This window comes from Podarcis tiliguerta (genome assembly GCF_965153285.1).
Source record: "Podarcis tiliguerta genome assembly, chromosome: 8".
NCBI classification, from domain to species: Eukaryota; Metazoa; Chordata; class Lepidosauria; order Squamata; family Lacertidae; genus Podarcis; species Podarcis tiliguerta.
In genome coordinates, this window is record NC_139541.1 from 17,977,845 (window position 1) to 18,003,523 (window position 25,679).

The 25,679-nt window shown below is 47.8% G+C and overlaps 2 protein-coding genes across 2 annotated transcripts in view; one reads left to right on the forward strand and one right to left on the reverse strand.

The window, feature by feature from the left end:
• Positions 1–7,406: 7,406 nt before the first annotated feature.
• LOC310683351 (phospholipase A2 homolog otoconin-22-like) lies at positions 7,407–11,374 on the forward strand. The gene is made up of 4 exons (XM_083453194.1): positions 7,407–7,497; positions 9,436–9,580; positions 10,268–10,374; positions 10,501–11,374. The coding sequence occupies exons 1-4, from the start codon at positions 7,458–7,460 to the stop codon at positions 10,644–10,646; spliced, it is 438 nt and encodes a 145-aa protein (XP_083309320.1). The 5' UTR covers positions 7,407–7,457; the 3' UTR covers positions 10,647–11,374.
• Positions 11,375–14,575: 3,201 nt separating this feature from the next.
• Positions 14,576–25,679, reverse strand: part of ACAP3 (ArfGAP with coiled-coil, ankyrin repeat and PH domains 3) — a 146,136-nt gene continuing 135,032 nt past the window's right edge. The window contains exon 26 of the mRNA XM_083453837.1: positions 14,576–15,299. Within this exon, the coding sequence (XP_083309963.1) occupies positions 15,193–15,299 (107 nt within the window). The 3' untranslated portion in view covers positions 14,576–15,192. The remainder of the gene's footprint in view (positions 15,300–25,679) is intronic.

Sequence of the window (25,679 nt, forward strand, 5' to 3'; positions counted from 1 at the left end):
TTGGCACCAGCTTGGCTGCAGGAGTTGCTGGAAGAGGGCATGCAAGGCACAATCCAACCATCTTAGGGACTCCACTCCAGATTTGTGTGGGGTTTCCTCCTTAGCCTTTTCTTCTACCACAGATATCCTGCAAGGCAGCAGAGGTTCAGGATGAGAGTTTTCCTCCTCCTAGATGGGCTCCCTTCCCAGGTTGACAAGCCCCATCTGCCCCCTCATTCCCTCTCCAGCACATGCAGAAATTGCCTTTTTGACCATTGGACTTACTATTAGTCTCCTCTGCTCAATCTGTCAGAGCCTGTCTCAGCATGCAGGGAAAGTCCCTAACTCACCAAGGGTTTGAGACCCTTTGTTGGAGACCTTCACCTGGTTTAGCCACCCCCATACACACCAATGGTCCTTTGAAATTTGCACTTCTGTGCCCAGCAGAGTAATGTGAACAACAAAGAATCTACTGTGATAAATTCTCCATTATAAATGCACATACAGCATTAGTGAAAATAATGCACTCAGATGCATTATAATAAGGGGAATCGCTTGGCAAAAAAAAATAAATCTGCATTTTAGGGGAAATTGCATTACAAAAATGTGCGTATTAAGGAGATGACCTGATTAATTTTCATGAAGACTGGGAGGAAACATCACAAGCTGACGTGGACACCTGGAGAACTATACTTAAATTTGGAACAAAATGAAAAACTGAAACCTGCCCTTCCCCTAGCTATGCTAACAGCAAACTCTTTCTGAGTCGTGATTGAGAACTGAGGTGGCAATGTGGCGTAGTGAAGTTAAAAATTTTGGGGAAAGGAGAAATGGACAGAGACTGCAATGGACCAGTTGGCTCAGCCCTTTCATGCACCTGTTTCTGTGGAGGTTCAGCTTTCAAAGAGCTCTGGATGAGGCCACAAGAGAAGCTAAATATGGGCCACCTTGTTCTTTTATTTATTTTTTCCCAAAGGCTTGCACAACCACACATTGTGCAAGGCTGTAATTTACTGTCCCCGTTAGGGAGCTGAAGGCACCCGTAGATATGAGCTGGCTGCAAGTGGAGTCAGCAAAGTGTTCCAAGCGTTGCAGAACCGCCGAGTCTTGCAGGAGCCAGGAAGAGCAGGTTTGGGATGAGCTGACGATGAGCTGCCTTGCCAATACTTGGGGAAGGGTGGTGGAGAAATTGAAAAGGGATTGGCAAAAGGGAGCAGCTCAGGTCAAAAGGGAAGGCCTGTCGCCCTGAGCTGTATAGGAACTCATGAGGAATCTTGTAGAGTGGCTAGACAACGCCAACGGAATCAGTTGCCTTATATAGGAACACAGGAAGCCGGGTTACCACTGGGCTATGGTTAAGGGTGGGCTGTGGGTGGTGCTGTGGTCTAAACCACAAAGCCTAGGGCTTGCCGATCAGAAGGTCGGCGGTTCAAATCCCCGCGACGGGGTGAGTTCGAAAGCACGTCAAAGTGCAAGTAGATAAATAGGTACCACTCTGGTAGGAAGGTAAATGGCATTTCCATGTGCTGCTCTGGTTTGCCAGAAGTGGCTTAGTCATGCTGGCCACATGACCCGGAAGCCAGTAGAGCGAGATGAGCACCGCAACCCCAGAGTCGTTCGCTACTGGACCTAATGGTCAGGGGCACCTTTACCCTTACCTATGATTAAGGGACAAGGGTGGTAGGAAACTATTTTACACCAAGTCAGACCTTTGTTCCACCTACTTCAGTATTGTCTACACTGACTGGCAGCAGCTCTCCAGGGTATCACACAGGAGACTCTTTCAGCCCTACCTGGGGATTGAACCCAGAGCCTCCATACTGTTACAAAAGTCGGGTGCCTGCCCCTCCCTCTGCCAAGTGGTGGCAAGAGCCCACGGGGTTCTACACAGGGTCTGTGTCCCTTTGGACAACGGAAGACTTGGCGGAGACTGCCGTGCTTTAAGAAATATGGTTTCTTCACCTATTTATACCTTTGGTCTGCATGGAATGGGTCCAGATTTTACGGCATGGTCAATTCAAAAGGCACCAGCGCAGGCATCCTTCTCCCTGCCTGCCCAAGATGGATCTCAGCATTTCCTCTTCCTTCTTCTTCCAAGAAACCCTTTTCCGTCCCCTCAAACATACACCCCATTGCCTTGGTAACATCTCTGTTATGTACTGAGTTGAATAGGATCCAAAATGCAGCAGTCTGATTGGTCCACAGGAGCCACCCAATCCAGCTCCAGGTGGAAGTGAATCCGCAACCTGATTGGCCTACAGGAGAATCCCGGAATTAGCCAATCACGTGGGGCCCATTGTGTAAACAATGTATATAAAGCAGACATTCTGGGGGAACTTCCATTCCTCCTCACCACCATGAGCTGAATAAAGAGCATGAAATCCACTCTCGACTCCGAGTATATTTCAATCTCCCTGCCCAATGGCCCATCAACACGTTTTCTCATGTTAACAGGCTTGCTCTTCACTCAGCCAGCCAGGCTGGTTTGCATGACTTAGCACAGGAATTCCCAGAATTCCCCATCTGGCACTGGTCTGCACTTTAATACATATCCCAATTAATCAAAACCCTGGCATTTATTAATTTCCAAGGTTCAGGGGGATCCCCCCACCAGATCTATAACAATACAAACCAGATTCTCTGGCCACTGAATTATGGTCATTCCCTAAAGCCATAGGAATATAAGCAGCTGCCTTATACTGGGAGTCAGACCATTGGCCAAGACCAGTTGGTCACTGACTTGCAGGAGGTCTCTCCCGTCCAACCTGGAGATGACAGGGATTGCACCTGGGATCTTGTGTGTGCAAGAAAGCTCTACCACTGAGCCCGGCCCCAACCAAATCAAATTTCTCCTCCATTCCCTACCCTCAGCAGAGTTCAGGAATGTTATATAACCAGGAAATAGTTGGGCATTTGGGAAGACACCAGATTCCTGAAGGGCTAGGTGTTGTTGGTGGAGTTACGGTTAGGATCCCCGTCAGCCCATCCTGCATTTTGGCTTCAACACATGACCGATTTCGAGCCTGCATAAATCACCATCGAGCGAGCCCAAACTGGATCTTGCACGTACATCATGACAGAGCAGAGTCGAAAGCACAGCTGCGGCTTCTTGGGAAGACAATCAATGAGGCAACAAGCAGCATCAGAAAACAACAACCACCCATCGCCTGTGAACCAGAGACAGGCCCAGTTTTCCGGAACAGACCGAATCGCTGTTCCTCGTTTGCCTTTTGGAAGGGTTCGGAGGGCACCTTCGGGAAATGTCGCAAACATGAGTTGTTGGCATTCCCTTCCTCTTCCACTGGACCCTGAGAAGCTAAACCTCTCAAGTTGGGGACAGATGTACCCAGGCTAGAAGCTGCAGCCCTAAGCCTACATATGGCCCTCAGCTTAATTTCAGGCAGCCCTTGCCTTATTTGCATGTGGTTGGCACATAGTGGGAAATCTGGATAAAGAGGGTTGGAGAGAGAGAGAGAGAGAGAGAGAGAGAGAGAGAGAGAGAGAGAGAGAGAGAGAAGGAAGGAAGGAAGGAAGGAAGGAAGGAAGGAAGGAAGGAAGGAAGGAAGGAAGGAAAGAGGAAGTTAGCATAAAGAGGGAGCGAAAAGGATGTCCTCTTTATCAAGGACAAAGCCACCGGAATCGCTACTGACATTAGCTGTAACTTTAAGAACTTTCCTTTTCCCTCTTCCCTCCTCCTCCTTCTTTCCTCATGCGTCATGACTTCTTGAAATTGTGCACCTGAGGGCAAAGGTTAGGAAAGGGATTTTCGCAAAGCCTCTCTGATAGGCTTTCTAATGAAAAGGGTTGGGGTGCTGTGAAGAAACAAATAACGTTGGCTAATATTTTCCTGTAGCATTGCTAATTCTTTGAAACAGCTGGCCGACATAACAGCGGTGCGATGTAGAACTTGTGTGTGTGTGTGTGTTGCAACCCTGTTGCTCTAGCTCCTGAGCATCGTCCACAACATTGCAACATCTTCTTCTCTGACTCTGTGACTGCTCCTCTGGCGTTTGACATCGACTTCTGTGACCTCTGTGACCGCAGTTGCTAAAATCAGCACACACACACAAAAATTGCATCAGTGGAATAGGGGAAAGATAAAGTACAGCCACTTATTACAGAGTAGAAGAGATGACATCAGATCGGGTTTGTTTGTATCTGGTCATCAGACCATCACAAAACAAAAGTTTAATTGTAGGCAATTAACAAAGGATTGCATCAATGGAAGTTAACTCAGACCCAAATAAAACTGTTTGCGACATAAACTTAAAATGATGAATTTCCCCTGCAGATAAGATAACACCATCTCACACACAACACACACACACACACACACACACACACACACACACACACACACTGTATATATGTTCCCTCTTAAAAAATAAATATTAAATGGAAACATTTAAACAAATGTTACAAAAATCTGAATAAATTGATATGCAAGCTAAATGACTAAAAAGCCTAAAACGAACTTAAAATCACAAATCTCCTTGACCTGGCACACTGTTCTTAAGCATCCCACCCCACCCCACCCTTATCAGTTCCTGCAGGAAGAACAATGTTCCACCTTCACGGTTCTAAATATATATGGTTCGCCCAATAGAAAAATTGCAGACTTGTGGACAGACATCTTTCCTTTCTCCCTAAAACAGGTCCCAAGCATCACATAAGGAGAGCCTGGCTACCACAGGATCAGGCCCAACTAGTCCAGCATCCTGTTCTCACAGTGGCCAAACCAGATGTTTCAATGGGAAGACCAGAAGCAGGGACTCCATGGATGGACCATCAGCCTGATGCAGCAAGGCTCATCTTGAGTTCTTCATTTACCACTGGGATACATTGCTGACTCCCTGCACCTCCCGGTTCTCCTTTTCTATAGGATTCAGATTCCTCCTTCCAGCTAAATGCTTCCTTCCCATTTCCAAAACTGTTATCTTTTCAGAGATGTTTCCACAAACAAAGCCATGATCTCAGCTGATAAATACACAATGGCCTCCTCAATCTACACCAGCATTTGTTTACCCCGGCCATCATCAGTGGATTGAAATAGAAAAGAAAGGCAGCCTATTATCAACTTACCCTTTTCCATGTGGTATTCCTGAACCTGAAATTAACTTGTTCATTATATATAATTTTTATTAGATTTTCTGCTTTATAATTTTGAATACTCATTTAAACATCCTTACAACATCCTTCTTCTCTTTCCAGGGTTCATTTTGCATACCATAAATCCCTGCATACTATACATAAACTAAACCATTCAGTATTCCAATTTTTCATCCACCAAAACTTATTTACACTGTTGAATTTATCTTAATGCTCCCAGTGTTTTCAAGCGTAAACAATTCCCCCCCCCATATGTTCAATAAACGTTTTCCAATCTTCTCTAAACGTCTGTTCTTCTTGTTCTCTTATTCTATGTGTTAAGTCTGCAAGCTGTGCATATTCCATCAGCTTAAGTTGCCATTCTTCTTTAGTTGGGACCTCGCTTGTTTTCTATTTTTGGACTAACAAAACACGGGCTGCAGCAGTGGCATACATAAATAATCTTTTTTGACACCTGAGAATTTCCGTCTGATTTATCCCCAGCAAAAAGGACTCTGGGTTTTTTTTTGGGGGGGGGGGGAGGTACTTTTAAACATTTTTTTTCAATTCATTATGGATCATTTCTTCTGTGTACTTGTTCAGTCTGTTACCCAGGTCCTATCGATGGCCAACGTCAAAACCTCTCATGATACTTCATCTTTAAACTGGGCTCAGGGCTGCTTGAGACTGGGGTATCTTGAGGATGTATTCTGCCACATGTCAGCGACGAAGGAATACAGTGGTACCTCGGGATGCGAACGGGATCCGTTCCGGAGCTCCATTCGCATCCCGAACGGAACTCAAGACGCGATGCGCGTGATGTCATTTTGAGCGTCTGCGCATGCGTGAGCGGCAAAACCCGGAAGTAACGTGCTCCGTTACTTCCAGGTTGCCACGGAGCACAACTCAACGCGCTCAACCCGAAGTGCATTCAACTCAAGGTATGACTGTACAGTGGTACCTCAGGTTACATACGCTTCAGGTTACAGATGCTTCAGGTTACAGACTCCGCTAGCCCAGAAATAGTGCTTCAGGTTAAGAACTTTGCTTCAGGATAGGAACAGAAATCATGCTTTGGCAGCGCGGCAGCAGCAGGAGGCCCCATTAGCTAAAGTGGTGCTTCAGGTTAAGAACAGTTTCAGGTTAAGTACGGACCTCTGGAACGAATTAAGTACTTAACCTGAGGTACCACTGTATTGCACTTGTGATGTACTGGGCCATGCACCCATCATTCATTTATTTCTGTAAGTGCACCATGGTGCTATCGCTGTGAGAAAAGAATACTGGACCGAAAGCTGGCGTGGTGCCGTGGTTAGAGTGTCAGTCTAAGGCCTGGGAGACCAGGGTTCGAATCCTCCACTCGGCCTTGAAGCTCTCCACTGGGTGGCCTTTGGCCTGTCACTGTCCCTCTCAGTCTAACCTACCTTGCAGGGTTTAAATGAGGAAGGGGAGAGCCTTGAGGTCCTTGGGGGTGGGGGGGGGGGAAGGTGAGATATAAATGTGATTAATGTATAAATAAATTTTAGATGGGTCTTTGGCTTGATCCAGTATGGCTATTCTAGTGTTTTTATGCAGTTTCCAGAGTGGTTTAACAACCAATCTATCTTCACAAAAAAGCTCTGGAAATAGTAGCTCTGCAAGGGGAATAGCGAGAGGTGTCTCCTAACAGCTCTCAGCGCTCTTAACAAGCTATAGGTGCCATGATTCTTTGTGGGAAGCTGTAAGGGATGCGGATGGTGCTGTGGGTTAAACCACAGAGCCTAGGGCTTGCCAATTAGAAGGTTGGCGGTTCGAATCCCGGCGATGGGGTGAGCTCCTGTTGCTCGGTCCCTGCTCCTGCCAACCTAGCAGTTCGAAAGCGCAAAGTAGATTAATAGGTACCACTCTGGCGGGAAGGTAAATGGTGTTTCCGTGCGCTGCTCTGGTTCGCCAGAAGCAGCTTAGTCATGCTGGCCACATGACTGAACGCCGACTCCCTCAGCCAATAAAGCGAGATGAGTGCCGCAACTCCAGAGTCGGTCACGACTGGACCTAATGGTCAGGGGTCCCTTTACCTTTACCCTTTATGGGTGCTTAAAGGGGTATCATAGTGGTTTAAATGTATAGTATGGATGTAGCCTCAGATTGCCACCGCTTATATATATATCCTGATGTTGTTAATCCCACTTCTTAGATAATTATGGTCCCTAACCTTGTTTTGCTCTGGTCTTCGAGTATAATTATTATGAGCCAGGACCGGGGGCGGAGGTGATGGGGACATCATTTGTCCCAAAATATCTGGTTGGGCTTGCTTATATAAACTGACACAGACACCCAAGCGATTGCACAGAGCCCTTCTTTTGACAGCGAAAACAAGGTTCTCTTTGGCTTGCTTCTGTTCAGCTACACCCATGAAGAACGTTACAATCTTCCTACTGGTTCTGGCTTGCGGTAAGTCTACTTTTCTGCTATAGTTCTGACCTCAGTAGAGCTGAGAGTTCTTTCCAGAACTGTTGTTGTTGTCCGAAAGAGGGGTCTCTGGGTTGGGGTCTCTTTGCTTCCATCGTGGTCCCTGCAATGGTGGCAACTCATGGCAAGCACCTCCCCCCCCCCCACAAGCCCTCAGACTGCCCTCACTCTGATTTGGCTTCATGGCATTGCCATCAAGAAACCAGTCTGAGGGCAGTGCATTTTGCAGCCAAATGAGTGAAGAGAAAGAAAAGAAAAAAAATCTGGCAGTTGGTATTCAGGGATATACTGCCACTGAATCTGGGTGTTCCTTTCACAGTCGTGGTTAATACCCCTAGGCAGGGGTTTGAAGCCATCTTCGTTTGCCACCAATACTTCTGCCCTCCAGGAAGGCTCAGCAGTCCAAACGCCTTGACTGCTCATGCCACGGTGCGCTTGATCTAATTCCCAGTACTTTCACAAACAGGCTCAACCACTCAGTCCAGGACTGGGCAACCAGCAGCCATAGGCCTGCCCAGGCCTTTCTCTCTCTCGTATTTCCCTCTTGATTTGACTTTTCTTCTTCTCCCCCCACATTGTATTGTTATGTAATGTGGATAGCAAACTCTTCTTCCCCTTCTCCTCCAAATCAGTGCGTTCCCACACTTTCCCTTCTCCCAATCCAGATTTTTTCATACCCTTTCCTTTTCGAAATATAAAGGTAAAGGTACCCCTGCCCGTACGGGCCAGTCTTGACAGACTCTAGGGTTGTGCGCCCATCTCACTCAAAGAGGCTGAGGGCCAGCGCTGTCCGAAGACACTTCCGGGTCACGTGGCCAGTGTGACATTGCTGCTCTGGCGAGCCAGAGCCGCACACGGAAACACCGTTTACCTTCCCGCTAGTAAGCGGTCCCTATTTATCTACTTGCACCCAGGAGTGCTTTCGAACTGCTAGGTTGGCAGGCGCTGGGACCAAACAACGGGAGCGCACCCCGCTGCGGGGATTCGAACTGCCGACCTTTTGATCGGCAAGCCCTAGGCGCTGAGGCTTTTACCCACAGCGCCACCCGCGTCCCTTTTGAAATATACCTAGGCCTAAATATACCTAGGCCTAATTTAAATCAGTGTGGGGAAAGAGAAAGGAGGTTTCAGAATGGTGGAAAGAGAGGCGGAAAGAAAGGAGAGAGAGGAGTGGCAGAAAGAGAGATAGAAGGACGCCGTGAAAAAGAATGAAATGGGGTAGCAGAGAGAAATATGAGAGAGAGAAAGGGAGGGAGGGAGGGAGGGAGGGAGGGGGGAGGGAGGCAGGGAGAGAAGGAGAGGAAGGGGATGGCAGAGGGAGGAAGGAAAAGGAGGTGGCTTTGGCCCTACCTACTGCCAGCAAGTGGCTGAGAACGGTTTGCCTCTAAACCACAGAGCCTAGGGCATGCAGATCAGAAGGTTGGCGGTTTGAACCCCCACAACGGGGTGAGCTCCCGTTGCTCAGTCCCTGCTCCTGCCAACCTAGCCGTTCGATACCACGTCAAAGTGCAAGTAGATAAATAGGTACCACTCCGGTGGGAAGGTAAACGGCATTTCTGTGCACTGCTCTGGTTCGCCAGAAGCGGCTTAGTCATGCTGGCCACATGACCCGGAAGCTGTATGCCGGCTCCCTCGGTCAGTAAAGCGAGAAGAGCGCCGCAACCCCAGAGTTGTCCATGACTAGACAATGGTCAGGGGTCCCTTTACCTTTACCTTTACTGCCAGCAAGTGGCTGAGAACGGTTTACCTCTGAGGGAATGTGGCAGCGGGGGAAACCCCTCAGGAAGGCTTGAGACCTCAACCACCATCCTCACCACAAAGAGTGCTTTTCCACATCAACTCCCTTGCCTTTTCAATCCGTATCCCCTGCTCCCTGTCTCTTTGCTCTTCCCTCCAAACAAGACTCTGTTGTTCTTTCAGGAGCCACTCTGGTGACCAGCCTTGCCTCCCAGTTTAATGAGATGATCCAGATGAGCACCGTCACCTACACCCTGGCCAACTTCACCAACTATGGGTGTCACTGTGGGGCAGGGACTCAAGGCTTCCCCGTGGATGCCATCGACAGGTGAGGCTCACCTGAGATTACCAGGCATTGCTCACCTCTTGGGCTATCATCATTCTCTTACAGTTCAGGGGTTTTACAAGTCATGGGAGTCTCAAGAACAGGGATGGGGGACCTCCATATTTGCATGCCTCTCCCGTACAAAGAAATACATGGAATCCCTGCACGCACCAAACTAGCATATCTGGGAGGAAGTGTCTTGCCTAGCCTCTCTGAGATGCTTGCTTTCTACAGACAGCTTGTTTCATGTGGAGGATAATTCAAATAAGCTGCCTCCACCTGCATTATGATATGAACCAGGTCCCAGCAGGGCTATACCACAGACACTTTCAGTGGTAGAGCATCTGCTTTGCATGCAGAAGGTGCCAGGACTGATCCCTGGCATCTTCAGGTAGGGCTGAGGGAGACTCCTGCTTGAATATGCTGTCATCAGAAACATGCTGTGCGATACTGGGGAAATCTCACAGGCCGCCGGAGACCACGGTTGTGGCCGCCATCTTAGTTTTTCCAAACTAAGCCCATTGTGGGCAAAAGAAAATTACACGGCAGTCACCGTTTTAAAATATCAGATGCACTTTAACAACAACCCACAGTGCTCCAGAATGTTGAGTTCTGAAAAAACTAAGATGGCACCAAAATGGGCCTGATTCATAGCAATTCCTTGCTCTCTCGTTTTCACGTCACACGCAGGTGCTGCCACAGCCACGACTGCTGCTACAACAAGGCCGAGATGTTCGGTTGCAGCCCAAGCACCCACTCGTACAGGTTCTACGCCCAGAGGGATAAAATTAAATGCGGTGAGTTGGTCCGGCGTCAAGCCAGAGAGCTGGTTCAAATCTTTTCTCTTTCCGTTCGCCCGTTTCAAAGCACCCCTCTTTGCGGAAACTGATACTGAGGTTACCACCTTTCTCCTCTCTCTGCAGTCAAGTCGCGGGACCGGTGCGAGAAGCTCGTGTGCGAATGCGACCAAAAAGCGGCCAGCTGCTTCCGGAAGCATCTCTTTGCCTATAACCTCCAGTTCAAGAATCACCCAGCGAACAACTGCAGGGCACAGCGGCCATTTTGTTGAGCTGCATTTTTAACAGGAAGCAGAACCAGAGGATATCCCATGTAGGGTGGTTGATTCAGGGGGGAGCCCTGCCTGCCTGATTATTATAAGGGGGGGGGGCTCAGCCTATATTATTATTTTGGGGTTCTTAGCATTGTGTTAGGTTATCTGAAAGCAACAGAAACATTTAGAAAATTAAGTTGTCGTTTATGTTCCCTCTATTTTATTTGAAGCGAAGATTCGTGGGTTGTATCTAAGACCTACTCAGAGCAGACCCACTGAAATTAATGGATCTAGGTTAGTCATGCCCAGTAAACTTCAGTGGGTCTACTCTGAGTAGGACAGACATTGGGTACAACCCAGGGTAAATCCACTGGGTTGTATTTGGAGTAGACCCACTGAAATGAGCAAACGTAAATTAACCATGTACATAGTTTTCAATAGGTCTGCTCTGAATAGGACCACCACTGGACACAATATCTCCCCCTGTACTCCAACGAAGAGGCTACCCCTCAGGCTGTTTTTGTTTTCTGTTTTGCTTGACTTGTTTCATAGCCTGGGTGCTTAATCATGACGGATAGTGTGCCTCATATCTTAGGGCGCTCTTCTTCTTGCGCTAGAATTACATTCCTGCTTTTCCCCCAAGAATTTACCTACCAAGTGGAAACGTGGACCATTTTGCTGATTGGATGTCATAAAACCCTTTCAAAACGGCAATAGTAATGATATGCATTTGAGTCAAATAAAATATTATCAGTATCTCCATGTTGTTGCCTGTGTGGAATTGGGAGCAGAGTGCAGGCAGCTCCCCATTTACATGTGTCCGAGGGACTCGAAACTGTGCGCACGCGCATCACAGCGAACCCACATCCCATGAGCCTTTGCAAGCGCAGTCACGGAAGCTTTTGCGATGACATTTGAGGCCTGTGGAGAGTTGAGGTTTGGAGTGAACAATTGTGGTGGAGTTTGGTGGATTTTTGTTTTTGAAGGGTTTTACATTCCCAACCTGTCAGGGAACTGCCATTGGAGCCAGAAGGAGAGGGAGGGCTCCAGAGGGATTCCGGAGAGCGTCCCGGGAGGGAGAGAAGCAGCACATCTTCTGGGGAAGGAAATCAGCGTAACACCAGTGGAGGAGGGGGGCAGATGGGGGAATCGGCGAGGTGGCTCCAAGACTCCTCGCCGGGGACCAGCGGGGAGAGCACGGGTCCTCCGATGCCCACACCCTCCCTGCACAGAAGGCTTCCGCGCAGGGAGAGTAGGTGGCGACTAGGCGTCAAAGAACTTTTATGCTGGAAGAAGTTCAAGAAACGCCCATTGACGGATTCTGCCAGCGATTGAGACAGCCATGGGCGAGTGACTGTCCAGACAGAAAGGGTTCACTCAGGCAACCACGAGCAACCCCTAGAACCATTACACAACCCTACCAGGAGATGTTGGGGATCGAACCTGGGACCTTCTGCACAGACAGCATGATGGGGCAGCAATGTTCCCCTGACCTCTGAGCAGCAGTCATGGCTGATTATTTTGGGGGAGCGGTGCAGTCGGAACTGCAATGTCAGAGTGCGATGTTGCGGTGGTGCAGATGCGCTAGTAGGAGGACCTGATTGGGTCAATTGGTGGTGCGTTTGCACCATGCTGACCTCATGCCTCCCTCTGTAGCTCCCAGAAAGCCGCAGTGACACAGCCAACTGGAGGTCCACCTGATCCTACTGCAGACTGTGTGCATATTTCTTTCTATGCATATAAATACCTTGGCTCTACTCTGCCGTTTCTCAGGAACCAACTACTATATCTGATTTGGCAGCTGGCCCCAAAGCTATAAACGTGTACCCAATAAATATCACTTTATAGCAAGGCCCATGACATAATTTTCTCACCTGGTTCAAAGAGGTCTAGATCCGAGAAACTGACAAGGAAGTCATGCCTAATGTCCCGGGAGAAAAATGTCACCCGTCTTTATTTATAATCTTGTAAATAAGGTCTGTCCGTCCCTCCTGTCTGGACATCCCTCTTCCCTCCCTTGCAATTCATACCCCTTCCCTCCCGCCACAAGCATTTTTAAAAAATACGTTTCTTCTTTGCCTAGAGATATATTACATTTTCAGCATATAAACACAAATTTCTATACACGCACAACAAGAGGCAGTTTGGGCGGCAGAGGCTGTACCAGTACAGGCTCTTGACAAGTCCGTTATCTATGAAAACAACAGAACATGATTTTTGAAATAACAAAAACAACAAGAAGAAGCCATGCTTTAAAAACAGGAACAGGGAACTTGTTTTAGGCCTTAAGGCAAGGGAAATCACAGAAAGGGTCAGGAAAATGGCAAGTAATGGCAGGAGTGGGAATGGGGTCCTTTCCAGCGCTACGATTCTGTGATTTTATGAAATACTGTATTTTTCGCCCTATAGGACGCACCGTCCCATAAGGCGCACCTAGTTTTTTATGGGGGAAATAAAAGGAAAAAATTATTTTCCCCCCCAGGCACGGGGCTGGGGCGGGGGGAAGCCTGAGCTTCCCCCGACCCCAGCCCCCAAACAGGCAGCTCTCTGCAAGCCGTGGGAGCCCAGCGCTGGCTCCCGCTGCTTGCTGACAGGTCCGCGAAGCCTGGATGCGCTGAGCTCAGCGCGCGCAGGCTTCAGCATGCAGGCAACTCTCCGCAAGCAGCGGGAGGTGCGCGAAGCCTGCATTCGCCCCATAGGACACACATACATTTCCCCTTCTTTTTTGGAGGGGAAAAAGTGCATCCTATAGGGCGAAAAATACGGTATATTGAGGGTGGGGGGGGGGACTGTGGTGGATTGACTGCAGTTGGTGGTGAGCCAGGAAGCCTGCTCATCATTTTTAGTTCTCTGCCATGCTCCTGAATGATGCTATGGAGCGATCTAATCTTCCAATTGAGCAAAATTGATACTTTCCATCCTGCCCCAAGGCTGTAAAAACCAGTTTGCCAAGTTGCCTGAAGCTAGTGAGATCAAACCTCCAGGGCCACAGTGGGGCAGAAGCATAGCTGTCAGCTTACAGATTTGAAAATAAGGGACCAGCAGCCAAAATAAGGGATTTTAGTCAACCAGCTGAAATGCGAAGTTAAAAGGGACCAGATAATTTTGGAGAGCAGCGCCGGTTTTTAGCCCTTCGTTTCCAGAGGTTGCTGCTCAAGACACCAGCCGATGAAACACTGCAATTAAATAACTACAAGCAGCAACCACTTTTCGCGCAAAACAAAGTCTAAGCTACGAAGATGCTGCTGCAGTTCTGTATCTTTTATCTCGTGCTCCATCTGCAGCTCTCAATTCCATCAGGTGGGGTGGGAGGAAGAGAGGGGGGGAAAAATAGCACCCGAAGTAAATCCGCAGATCAGACCATCTATGCTAGTCTACCACTACAAATCTATGGGAGAACGGCTTGCGGTCCTTCCCTTGTAGCCCTTGGAACATCTGCCCATGCCCACACCTCCGCCTCCTCTTCCTCCTCTCTCTGAACTGCTTTCTCTATGGTTGCCCTCGCTCTCCTCTCAAGGCACCTCATCAATTCATAGACCATGCCAGGCTGCCCATCTCATCTGGGTCCTTCGGCGGCACAGCTGCAGTACGGCCGAATGGGAGTGGCGGCGATGGGCAGAGGGGAGGCACCAGGCAGAGACGCTCAGTTCAGTGGCCGCGAGGAGGATGGCAGCAGAAGGCCCTGAGGCTCCCGTCAGTCCTGGCGGGGAGGGGCTCCCAGGGGCTGAGGCTGGTGAGAGGAGGCCGGAGGGGGGCGGGCTGGGCAGCCAAGGAACACAGTTGGAGCCTCCCTCCTCCCTGGCTGGCAGGGAGGGAGGGAGAGGAGCTGCTTCCTTTGTAACCCAGGAAATCTATGGGACATCCATCAATAAGGGACAGCAGAGGGACATGGCGCTGGGATAAGGGACTGTCCCTCCAAATAAGGGACGCTTGACAGCTATGGGCAGAAGCAGGACATAGGAGAGCAACCCGTGGCCTGTCTGATGTTGATGGACTACAACTCCCATCAGCCTCAGCCAGCACAAGCAGTTGATCAGGGATGACGGGAGTTAGAACCCACCAATAGCGTGAAGGCTGCAAATTCACCACTTCCATTTTAGAACACGGATGAGGAAGCTGTGGCCTTTTGGACATTGTTCACATCATCCTGGACTGCTTATTGGCTGATGGGAGCTGGAGTCCAGCGAGGTCCGAAATATCTACAAGTTCTCGATCCCTGCTTTAAAAAGAAATAGGGTTCTCTCTCCATTTCAGGCTGTAAACATGGGCTAGTTACTCGTAGGGTTGTGTATATCACCTTCGGAAGTTTTTTGGAGGCAAGGGGATGTAGGGGGAAAGCCATTTGGTTGTGGGGTGGTGACCATGGGGAGATGTAGCGATCAACGCAAAGCAGTGTGGGGTGACCAGAGACGCTGGGTCGAACTACTCCCATTCTGGGTGGACCCGATTCAGCCACTGGCCGCCTCTGTCCCTTCGGCTTCATCCGCGGCATTTAATCTCGACTCTCCCGCTGGAGTTGGAAGGAACCGGCATTCTCAGATGATGTCCATGGTGGTTTTGAGGGCTATCTGTAGGAGTGGCTGAAGTACAGGCTGCGGCGGTTGAGTTTCTCAGGGTTGTTGGATGCCATGTGAGAAAACTCGCGGAAGATGTCGAGATAGGTGGCGTCTCCTGTAGAAGACAGACATAGGCACCGAGGGTGAGCTGAGCGCCCTTTCTCTTCAGCGAAATCAGCATTAACAGGGAGACAAGGAAAGATGCCGACAGTGCTGACTTCCGCACATTTAAGGCACATGGCTTCCTCCAAAGAATCCTGCGAACCAGGGCTTGTTTTATCCAGATGGAACTGATTGGTACTCAGTTCTGGCTCCTCTCAGGTGGGCGCCATTGCTATTCTAAGAGAATGAGGGAGGCATTCATGGCGAGTTCTGGCACCTCTTTTTCTAGAAAAATACCATTCCCAGCTCCCTCAAACTACAGCTCCCAGTAACCTTTGAGGGAAGCCATGTGTCTTTGATGTGCTTTCTCTAAAGGCTGATTGGCCCAACGATTTCCGAAACGTTTCTTCCACGACATTTTTTAAAAGAAAACAGCAAGCATTTTACACGACAAATGGGAATAGAAACAAAGTATTGTGGCACATTAAAATGCTTCTGTGCAGGGCTCAAGACCACCAGCCACTCCCCTTTCAGGATACTCCATTCCATCCCCATTTCGGGATACTCCGTTCCATCCCCTTTTCAGCTTTTCCTCCAACTGTTGAATAACATTAGGTGCTCACCGAGCTTGCTCGGTACTCACTGAGGTATTTGGGGGCTCCTCCTCCCCCTGGGGCGGGAGCAGCTAAGCTGTGGCCCTCCTGATGTTGTTGAACTAAAACTCCCCTCTTCCTTGAACTTGCTGACTGCGGTAATCACTGCAATATTCATATCCCAGCTGCCAGAGAATCTGAGGCATGCGGTTTCCCCCCTTGAATATCTGAGTTTCTATGGGCTCAGGTGCCATGGGAACATTATGTTTCCCAGGGCCCCTGGCTCCTGAAATGCTATTTCTCATGAATGCAAACTGAGCCCGAGAAGAATTGTTCCGGATTCAGCATACTAGTAAGCATTACGAATGCACTGAAGTTTTGCTCTGAACCTGGTAATTATGAGTACCTACAGCATCATTACTCTGCTTCTCCCAAAACTAAAAACTGTAAGCTCTGTGATGCAAGAGTCTGCCTTGTTACCCTGCAAAGCACTTTGTATCTTGACCATACCCTACAAAGACATCAGCTGGAGAATAAATAAGTAATACATGCACACATTTGACTGAGTACATGGCTATCTGTAGCCAATAATTTTCCCTTGCCAAGTTCAAGCACACCTGTGCAAAAATTCTGGTGGACAGCCGGTATCAGCCCAACAAGAGCAACTGGTAGGAATTGGCAAATCTATCCTTTTGGGTTTCTCTCTGTGTCTCATGTTTCCAAGTTCATTTATTCATATTCCTACATTGGTGTGTCATTGGTATTTCATTACAAAATGTCTTCATGGAAATTTGTAAGCATTTTTGTGCGAACGTCTCCTAATACACATACGCATCAGGAGGGCCACAGGTTAACCACCTTTTTCCTTAGGGCTGGGTTGGAGAACCTCCGGCACAGAGAGTAAATGCAGCCCCTCAGGCATCTCTGCCTGGCCCTTGGGACGCTCCTCAGAGGCCCCACCCCTCACTGTTCCTGCTTCACACTGCAAATACAGTCGTACCTTGCTTTTCAAATGACTTGGGAGTCGAACGTTTTGGCTCCCGAGAACCAGAAGTGATTGTTCCAGTTTTCGAACGTTCTTTGGAACCTGAACGTCCAACGCGACTTCCGTGGCTTCCGATTGGCTTTAGGAGCTTCCTGGAGCCAATCAGAAGCTGTGCCTTGGTTCCCGAACATTTTGGAAGTTGAACAGACTTCCGGAACGGATTCCGTTTGACTTCCAAGGTACAGTACATCTGTATTGATGTCCAGCTGGTGTGTGTAGACAATGCCCCTTGCTTGCCTGGATGGAGAATAAAAAGTGTTGAGTTTGTGTGTGTAGAAACAAGTCTGAAGTACAGAGGTAACCTTTAGCTGTGCTGCTCCACCCATTTTGGTCTCTGGCCCCTCCCACCCCTGGCATGTGGCCCTCAAAAGATTGCCCAGAGGGGAATGTGGCTATTAATAATAATTTCATTATTCGTACCCCGCCACTCTGGGCAGCTTCCATCATATTCTAAAACATTGAACGTTAAAAAACTTCCCTATGCAGGCAGAAAGCAGCCCCCCACTCCGGACTTAGGGGTCCCTGCAATTGCACTGGTACTGTACCCTTGTATGTGGGTGGTACGTAAGCAACGGCACTCAGCGCTGAACATCGGAAATAGAGGGAGTGATACAATGAAAATATGATGGCTGCAGGTTTCCAAATAATTATGAAATGGCTCTTTTTCAGGGGGGGCTCCATTCCCGGCCCCCATCTGCATCGGTGGAGCATGCATAAGCTCACCCCACCCTGCCCCATTATACCCCCTTCCAGGTCCAAAAGGACCCACACATGGGCGGTCACACATCAATTGGACATGTGCAAGATGGTTGACACCTGTATTTAAAACCAAGAATACTACTGGTACAAAAGACAGTACATTGTCCATGCAGGGGGTGCATACATGATACTTATATAAATGCAAAAAGAAATGCATGGAATATACCAGGATGCAGACAAAGAAAGAAAGGAAAAAAGAAATCAGTTTCAGGATCTGTCTTGCTGCACGTACACCCTTAAGGACATTCCTGTATTTCTGGCCAGAAGCTTAGTGAACATTTAAATGGTAATTATGGGTGTGCATTTGCTCTAGAATGAAAGGGGGCAATGGAAACGAATATGAACCTGTGCCTTTCATTTTACTACCACTTAAGAGGACAAGTTTTTTTCGCCTCTCTCTCTCTCTCTCTCTCTCTCTCTGTCGATTTGGTACAAATTATATATTCATTTGGGATTCATTTGGAGCCCTGATGGCTTTATGCTCCCCTTGTGACCAGGACTTCTTTTGTTTTACTCCCTTCTTTTGTAATTTTGCCTGATGCACGCATTTTTGCAAGCCGATTTCCCGAATACGATTCATTTTCATATCTCTTCTTCACAAATGTGTGCATTTTCATGCACATTCCCACCTCCACCCCCCAAATATACACATTTTGTTCACATCATTTGGTTGCCAAACTGCAGCAGAAAATCCAGGGAAATCTGGGAACGTCAAAGGATAGCTGTGCTTTGCTCTGCAAAGTGTAAATTGGGTCAGATGATCAGAGCACCCCTTGGTCTCCTTGATGGTGTATATGATTGAGCTGTCACATCACATGTGTGGTAAGGTACACAGACCACACAGCACTGGATCAGGTCAAAGGTCATCTATACCAGTATTTCCATTAGTGGACAGACAGGGGCCTCTGCTTGTGTGGTGTAGTGGTTAGAGTGTCAGACTAAAACCCTGGAGACCAGGGTTCAAATCTTCATGAAGTCCCACCAAGTGACCTTGGAGCAATCACTATATCTCAGCCGACCTACCACACAGGGCTATTGTGAGAATAAACCGAGGAGCGGGGTAGAAGTGTGGGATATAAATGGGATAAAAGCCAATAAAATTAGAGTATAAAATTTGGGGAGAGTGCAGATTTCAAAGGACAGCTGTGTTCTGGCTTGTGTGTTGGGTGGTGTGAGTTAGGTAGGTTTGCACTGAAATCTGAATTGAACCAAAGCTGACCCCTGCAATCTCTACCTGCATTAGAAACTGTGCATGATTATCCTACATGTGATCCAGCTGTGCACTGATTTAGAGCATCTTCTGGGGCACCTTCTGAGATTTTGGCCCAGCCTAGGGTACCCTTTGGGGGCAGCCTGAACAGCAGCCAGCCCCAGCTGGGAAGAGAGGCGCCTCTTTTCCCAGCTCGGGCTGGCAGCGGCCATGGTGTGCAGAGCAGCCAGAGCCCAAGCCCAAGCCCAACTCTGCCCCAAAACCCAGGGTGTTATGTACTTAGTTGAATAGGATCCAAAATGCAGCAGTCTGATTGGTCCCAGAACAATAGGATTCAGAATGCAGCAGTCTGGTCCTAGAACAATAGGATTCAGAATGCAGCAGTCTGGTTGGTCCTAGAACAATGCAGCCGTATGAATGGTCTGCAGGAGCCACCCAATCCAGCTCCAGGTGGAAGTGAATCCACAACCTGATTGGCTGCAGGAGAATCCTGGAATTAGCCAGTCATGTGGGGTCCATTGTGTAAATAATGTATATAAAGCAGATATTGTGGGGGAACTTCTATTCCTCCTCACCACTATGAGCTGAATAAAGAGCATGAAATCCACTCTCAACTCAAGTATATTTCACAGACATTTCCTTTAAAATGTAAAGATCTGCCCAGATGGGCATGTTGGCCCCCATGTCCAGGTTTTCCTGGACATATGGCAAGCTTATCAGTGTTGTTCTCCGGCCAAAGGTTGCCTTCCTCCCAAAACTTCCTGCCATTCAATAAGCAGAGTGGCAAGCACCAGGAGAAAATGGAGGCTTTAGCTTGGGAAAGAATGGAGGGTTGTGTTTCCTCACGTTCTGATCCTCTCAGGGCTACTGAGCACACAACTGATCACCCAGTGGATAAACTTGGTATGTACTTTTCAAAGATTCTTCCAGGGTGTTCTTTTCAGCAAGCTGCCAGCCTTTGACCCACTCTCCTTTTTTTCTAGGAAACTGCTTGGAAGAACACAGGGAGGGAGATCTTCTGGCGACAGAAATTGATGTCAAAGAGCCAGCCCAAATGTGCAGAGAACTGGAAGCGGCTGGTTGAAGCAGATCACATCCAGGCTCCTCTCAAAGCTATAGGCCAACATTTACCAACTGGTCAATTTTCTGAGCAGTGGGTTATAACCCAAGTTTAAAGTGTCAGCCGTTAGGCATCTCTCTCTTCCTCCCTGGAGCTGGAAGCTCTGGAATATTCACATCCCAGATGCCCAAGGACCCAAGACATCTGAATTCCTATAGGCTCGGGTGTCTTGGGACCATTACATTTCCCAGGACCCCTGGCTCCAGAACTGCTGTTTGCCAGGAATGCAATCCAAGCTGGAGAAGAATTGTGTCAGATGTGTAACCCTCTACGAAGCCAGTCATTAGGCTTCTCTCCTTCCCTCCCTGATGTTGTAATCACTGCAATATTCATATCCCAGCTGCCAGAGAATCTGAGGCATGTGGTTTCCCCCCTTGAATATCTGAGTTTCTATGGGCTCAGGTGCCATGGGAACATTATGTTTCCCAGGGCCCCTGGCTCCTGAAATGCTATTTCTCAGGAATGCAAACTGAGCCCGAGAAGAATTGTGCCAGATTCAGCATACTAGTAAGCATTACGAATGCACTGAAGTTTTGCTCTGAACCTGGTAATTATGAGTACCTACAGCATCATTACTCTGCTTCTCCCAAAACTAAAAGCTCTGTGATGCAAGAGTCTGCCTTGTTACCCTGCAAAGCACTTTGTATCTTGACCGTACCCTACAAAGACACCAATTAGATAATAAATAATACATGCACACATTTGACTTAGCACATGGCTATCTGTAGCCAATAGTTTTCCCTTGCCAAGTTCAAGCACACCTGTGCAAAAATTCTGGTGGACAGCCGGTATCAGCCCAACAAGAGCAACTGGTAGGAATTGGCAAATCTATCCTTTTGGGTTTCTCTCTGTGTCTCATGTTTCCAAGTTCAGTTATTCATATTCCTACATTGGTGTGTCATTGGTATTTCATTACAAAATGTCTTCATGGAAATTTGTAAGCATTTTTGTGCGAACGTCTCCTAATACACATATTTTTGTGTGCAATTTTGCAACACACACATTTTTTGCAAAACAGCTTCCTCTAATGTGATGCACTTTCATCAACTGTTTTTACTACTATATATGGTTTCTTTCAATGCACAATTTACCTTAGTGTATGCCTTTGTGTACACAGTACTTGGCTGAAGAACTACATTGCAAAATTCAGAAACAAGCAAATTTTGAAGGATGGTTGTGTTCTGGTTCACGTATTGTTTGCGAAAGTGCAAATCAGGTGTGCTGACCTTCAGATGCAAAATGAATCAGGTTTCTTCCCCCATCCCCATCAAACAGTTACAGCCAAGTTTTGATTATGTATTCCCCTTCCAAAAGCAGCAGAATCATGCCAACTCTGCAGTCCTTTGGTTTGGACAAAAAATTCAGAGAGAAATGATTTTTTTTCTTCAAAAAAATAACATTTTGGACAGCCCTTATACTCAATGGTGAGTTAGAATTAATGGAACTGCTGAAGGAGTGAACAGCAGTTGTTATGTCACTAGGTTGACACAAGTAGACAAATCTAGTCTCTGATCTAAGCCCCTGAACACATGATTTCGGTTCCTAAACCTGAACATTGGGAGTCAACATGACATAAGAAGGAGCTATAGCTCAGTGGCAGAAGGTGCAGAAGCTCAGCTTTGCATGCAGAAAGTCCCACGTCTGATCCCTTGAATCTCCAGGTAGGGCTGTGAATGTTCTGTGTCTGAAACCCTGGTGAGCTGCTGCCATTCAGCAAGATGGGTTGGTGGTCTGACTGGCAGTATAAGGCCGCTTCCTATGACCCCCACGTCTCAAGGGATGGGCAGTAGTTCATTGGTAGCACATCTGCTTTGCATGAAGTCTCAGGTTCAATCCCTGACATCTCCTGGTGGGGCTGGGAATGCCCTCTGCCTGAAACTCCAATAAACTGCTGCTGATCAAGTGTAGAATAGGGGCAGCCAATGCCGATGTTGGGGACTACAAACCCCATCAGCCCCAGTCATTGTTTGTTGCCCTGCTCACATTCTTTGCTTGCCAATAGCCTCCTTAAACTGAAAAGACCAGAAGTGGACATCTTATTCTGACCAAACAGGATGATTTAATTACTTCTTATGATATGGACATGGTGGGTGATAGTCAACTAAGTTTTACTCACAGAAGAGCCATTGAAATTAATTGACGTAATTTAGTTGTCTTCTTCATTAATTTCTGTGGATCTACTCTGAGTAAGACTTAGTTGCTACCCACCTCAGAGAAATGAGTGTCCATGACTTCAGTCCATTAATCTGAATGGACATTAATCTTTTCTGAATAGGACTTAGTTGGCTATAACTCTATACCACGCATAGGCAAACTCAGCCCTCCAGATGTTTTGGGACTACAACTCCCATCATCCCTAGCTAACAGGACCAGCGGTCAGGGATGATGGGAGTTGTAGTCCCAAAACATCTGGAGGGCCAACTTTGCCTATGCCTGCTCTATACTTTGGTTGATGGGGAGTAGTGTCAACAATTGTGACTGAAGTCTAATGTGTGGTCTACTAAAAACCACTAGATCAGGGATGAGGAACCTGTCGCCTTCCACTTGTTCTCCTAGCCCCACATCACCACTGACCGTTGGCTATGCTACCTGGATTGATGGGAGCTGTAGTCTAAAATATATAGAGAACAGATGGGGAACTATTGCCCTCTGGGTATTGTGGAAATACAACACCCATCACCCTTGACTCTTGGCCATGCTGGCTGGGGCAAGTCCAGCAATGTTTGCAGGGCTACTGGCTATCCGTCCCTGGCTTAAATAATTTCTACATGAGCTGCTGCGAAGCCAGGCATCATTCGTCCTATATTTGTGCATCTGATTTCCCCCCTCCCTAAATGCAGAACTTTACCCATTTATCTATAATGAAACTCATTTCGTTATATTTTAGCTCAGCTCTCCATCCTGTCAGGATAATCTGTAGCCCAGTGGTACAGCATCTTGCTTCGCATGCAGAAGAACCCAGGTTCAACTCTCAATGGCATCTTCAATTAGGGCCGGGACTGTTCCTTGCCTGAAACCCTGGGGAGGCATTGCTAGTCAGTGTAGGCAGACCAATGATCTGATTCAGTGTAAGGCAGCTTTCTGCGTTCTTATGATTGTTATGTTGACCCCATGTACCATCCTAAATTAACAAGGAGAGGGAGGCAGGTAACGTGAACTCAACACTAATGGGGCTAATTCAAGGGGGTAATCTTTACCACCCACTTAAAGAGTGGGACGCGGGTGGTGCTGTGGGTTAAACCACAGAGCCTAGGGCTTGCCAATCAGAAGGTTGGCGGTTCAAATGCCTGCAACGGGGTGAGCTCCTGTCGCTCGGTCCCTGATACCTGCCAACCTAGCAGTTCGAAAGCACCTCAAAGTGCAAGTAGATAAATAGGTACCGCTCCGGAGGGGAAGGTAAACGGCGTTTCTGTGCACTGCTCTGGTTCGCCAGAAGCGGCTTAGTCATGCTGGCCACACGACCCGGAAGCTGTACACCGGCTCCCTCAGCCAATAAAGCAAGATGAGCGCTGCAACCCCAGAGTCATCCGCGACTGGACCTAATGGTCAGGGGTCCCTTTACCTTTACCTTTAAAGAGTAGCAAGGGTTTGTGTTTGTGTGTGAATATAGTGCCCTAGATTTTTTAGGGGGTGGGGGTCCCAAAGCTCATAGAGTTAATATAGAAAACAGAAGCAAGACAACATAAACAACAAGAGGCGAAGGAAGAAGAGGTAAAAGATTTTACTCTAGATTTTTATTAACAGTGTTTCAAGAGACGGGAGAAGGAAGGGGGGGGAGAGGGGGTCAATAAGACACCAGAGCAGCAGAATTTCTGTGGGGTATTCTCAGTTGTGTGTGCGTGTGTGTGTTGATGGTTCCCCCCCCCTTTCCTGGTTAAAACCATACAAAGATAAATAACATACAGAAGTGTTTGGATTTTTCCATAGGTAGACTCAGTCGAGGCCGAGCAGGCAAAAGTGAGAAAAAACAGGAAGAGGTAATTTTTTTTTTAATTAAAAAACAAACAAGCCAGTGTTACAAAGATTGTACTGAAAAGCAAGTTGAAGTGATAAGAGGAATGGTTAATGTGCTGGAACGTTATTTACAGAGAGTCGTTCATGTCCTAGATGACTATTTCCTCTCCCACCATCGTTTCCTGTTGATATTAGAGCCTCAACTAGCAACTTCAAGCTGTTCTCAGCAAAACCATGTGGTAGTGTTCCTCCTGGACTATACCATTTTAAGACTGGGCGGTGGGGTGGGGACACAACATTTTGAATGTTCCCCATATAGCCTCTCCCATGCACAAATAACAGATAAATAAACAGTCCATCGGGATAGAGTGTGACCTCCCCCAGCCCCCCCCCCCGCATGCCATCGTTCTCCAAATGCCAAATGCAATGAGTGAAAGGTTTTGCAGATTTCACCTCCCCCCCCCCGCATCTCTGAAATGGTGAGATCCAAGATGGATGCCATCACATGATTTTGCTGATCACACGGCTCAGACCTGGCACAGCAAAGCAACAGCAACGTCAACCTTCTCCAATGCTGTTTAAATAGAGAGTGATCAAAGCCCCTGATGTCTTGATTTGAATATGGGTCCTAATTTTATAATACAAAAGTTTCTTCTGAAGGAAGGAGGGGTCCAGCATTGCACAGAAGCACCCTGTGTGCTTTCTGGGTGTATATGAAGTCCTAGAAAGGCCAGGGGCATTCATATAAGGTCAACAGATGGGGGGGGTCTGCGCTGGAGGGGTGTGTGTCTCCTAACAACTCTCAGCATCCTTAACAAACTACAGTTCCCAGGATTCTTGTGGGCATATGCGATATGCCTATAGCTTTGCAGCTTCCAATGACTGGCAGTTTGCATTGTGAAGGTGAACATTCTGGGCTGTACTAGGGGGAATTGACATTTTCTTGCCAGTGGCGCTGAGCTTTCTAACCTCCTAGTTCTTCCATTGCTAGCGGTTGTCAAAGAGCACCCCCATGTGGTAAACACACACATTTCGAGTGGAAAATAACGTTCGCCGGACCGTTACAGTAGTTGGAGTTAATCCACTGGGAGCTGTGATATACCTCTCACACCCTAAAAGGGCTCTTCTGGCTCAATGCCCATCAGTACATCACATTCCTAAGGAAACAGCACTCAGTATTTTACGTTCTCTTCCAATATTTGTGCTTCTCCTTTCCCCGCAACGCTCCACAAATCTTTTCCCCAGCTCACAGCACACACCTTTTCCCCAGCTACTCCAAACACCTCTGCACGCCATCCACTGAACGCCAAACCACACATATTTGTCATGAATGTTCGCTAGCAAGGACGTCTCCAGATGTGGTGGGCTAGCACTCTCACCAGCCTAGGGGTCAAGGATGGGAGTTGTAGTCCACATCTGGAGGTTATACTGGCAGCTGCCAAGCTAAGCAATTGCTAACCAGAAATCCAATTTGCCTTGGGATGGCAGCAACGGCACTCCATTTTGGTCTTTTTTCCCTGCCCACTCCTTGTTCGCAATTCTCGTCTTCCACCTTAATATCAACTACTGGTCTCATTTGCCCAATGAGTCAGCCCCTCTAATAGTGAACCCAGGTGGCAAATGCCGACACCGGGGAAACAACATATAGAAATGTGCAGCATGCCATAACAGTCACGTGACAGACTGCAAAGAATCCTGGGAGTTGTAGTTCT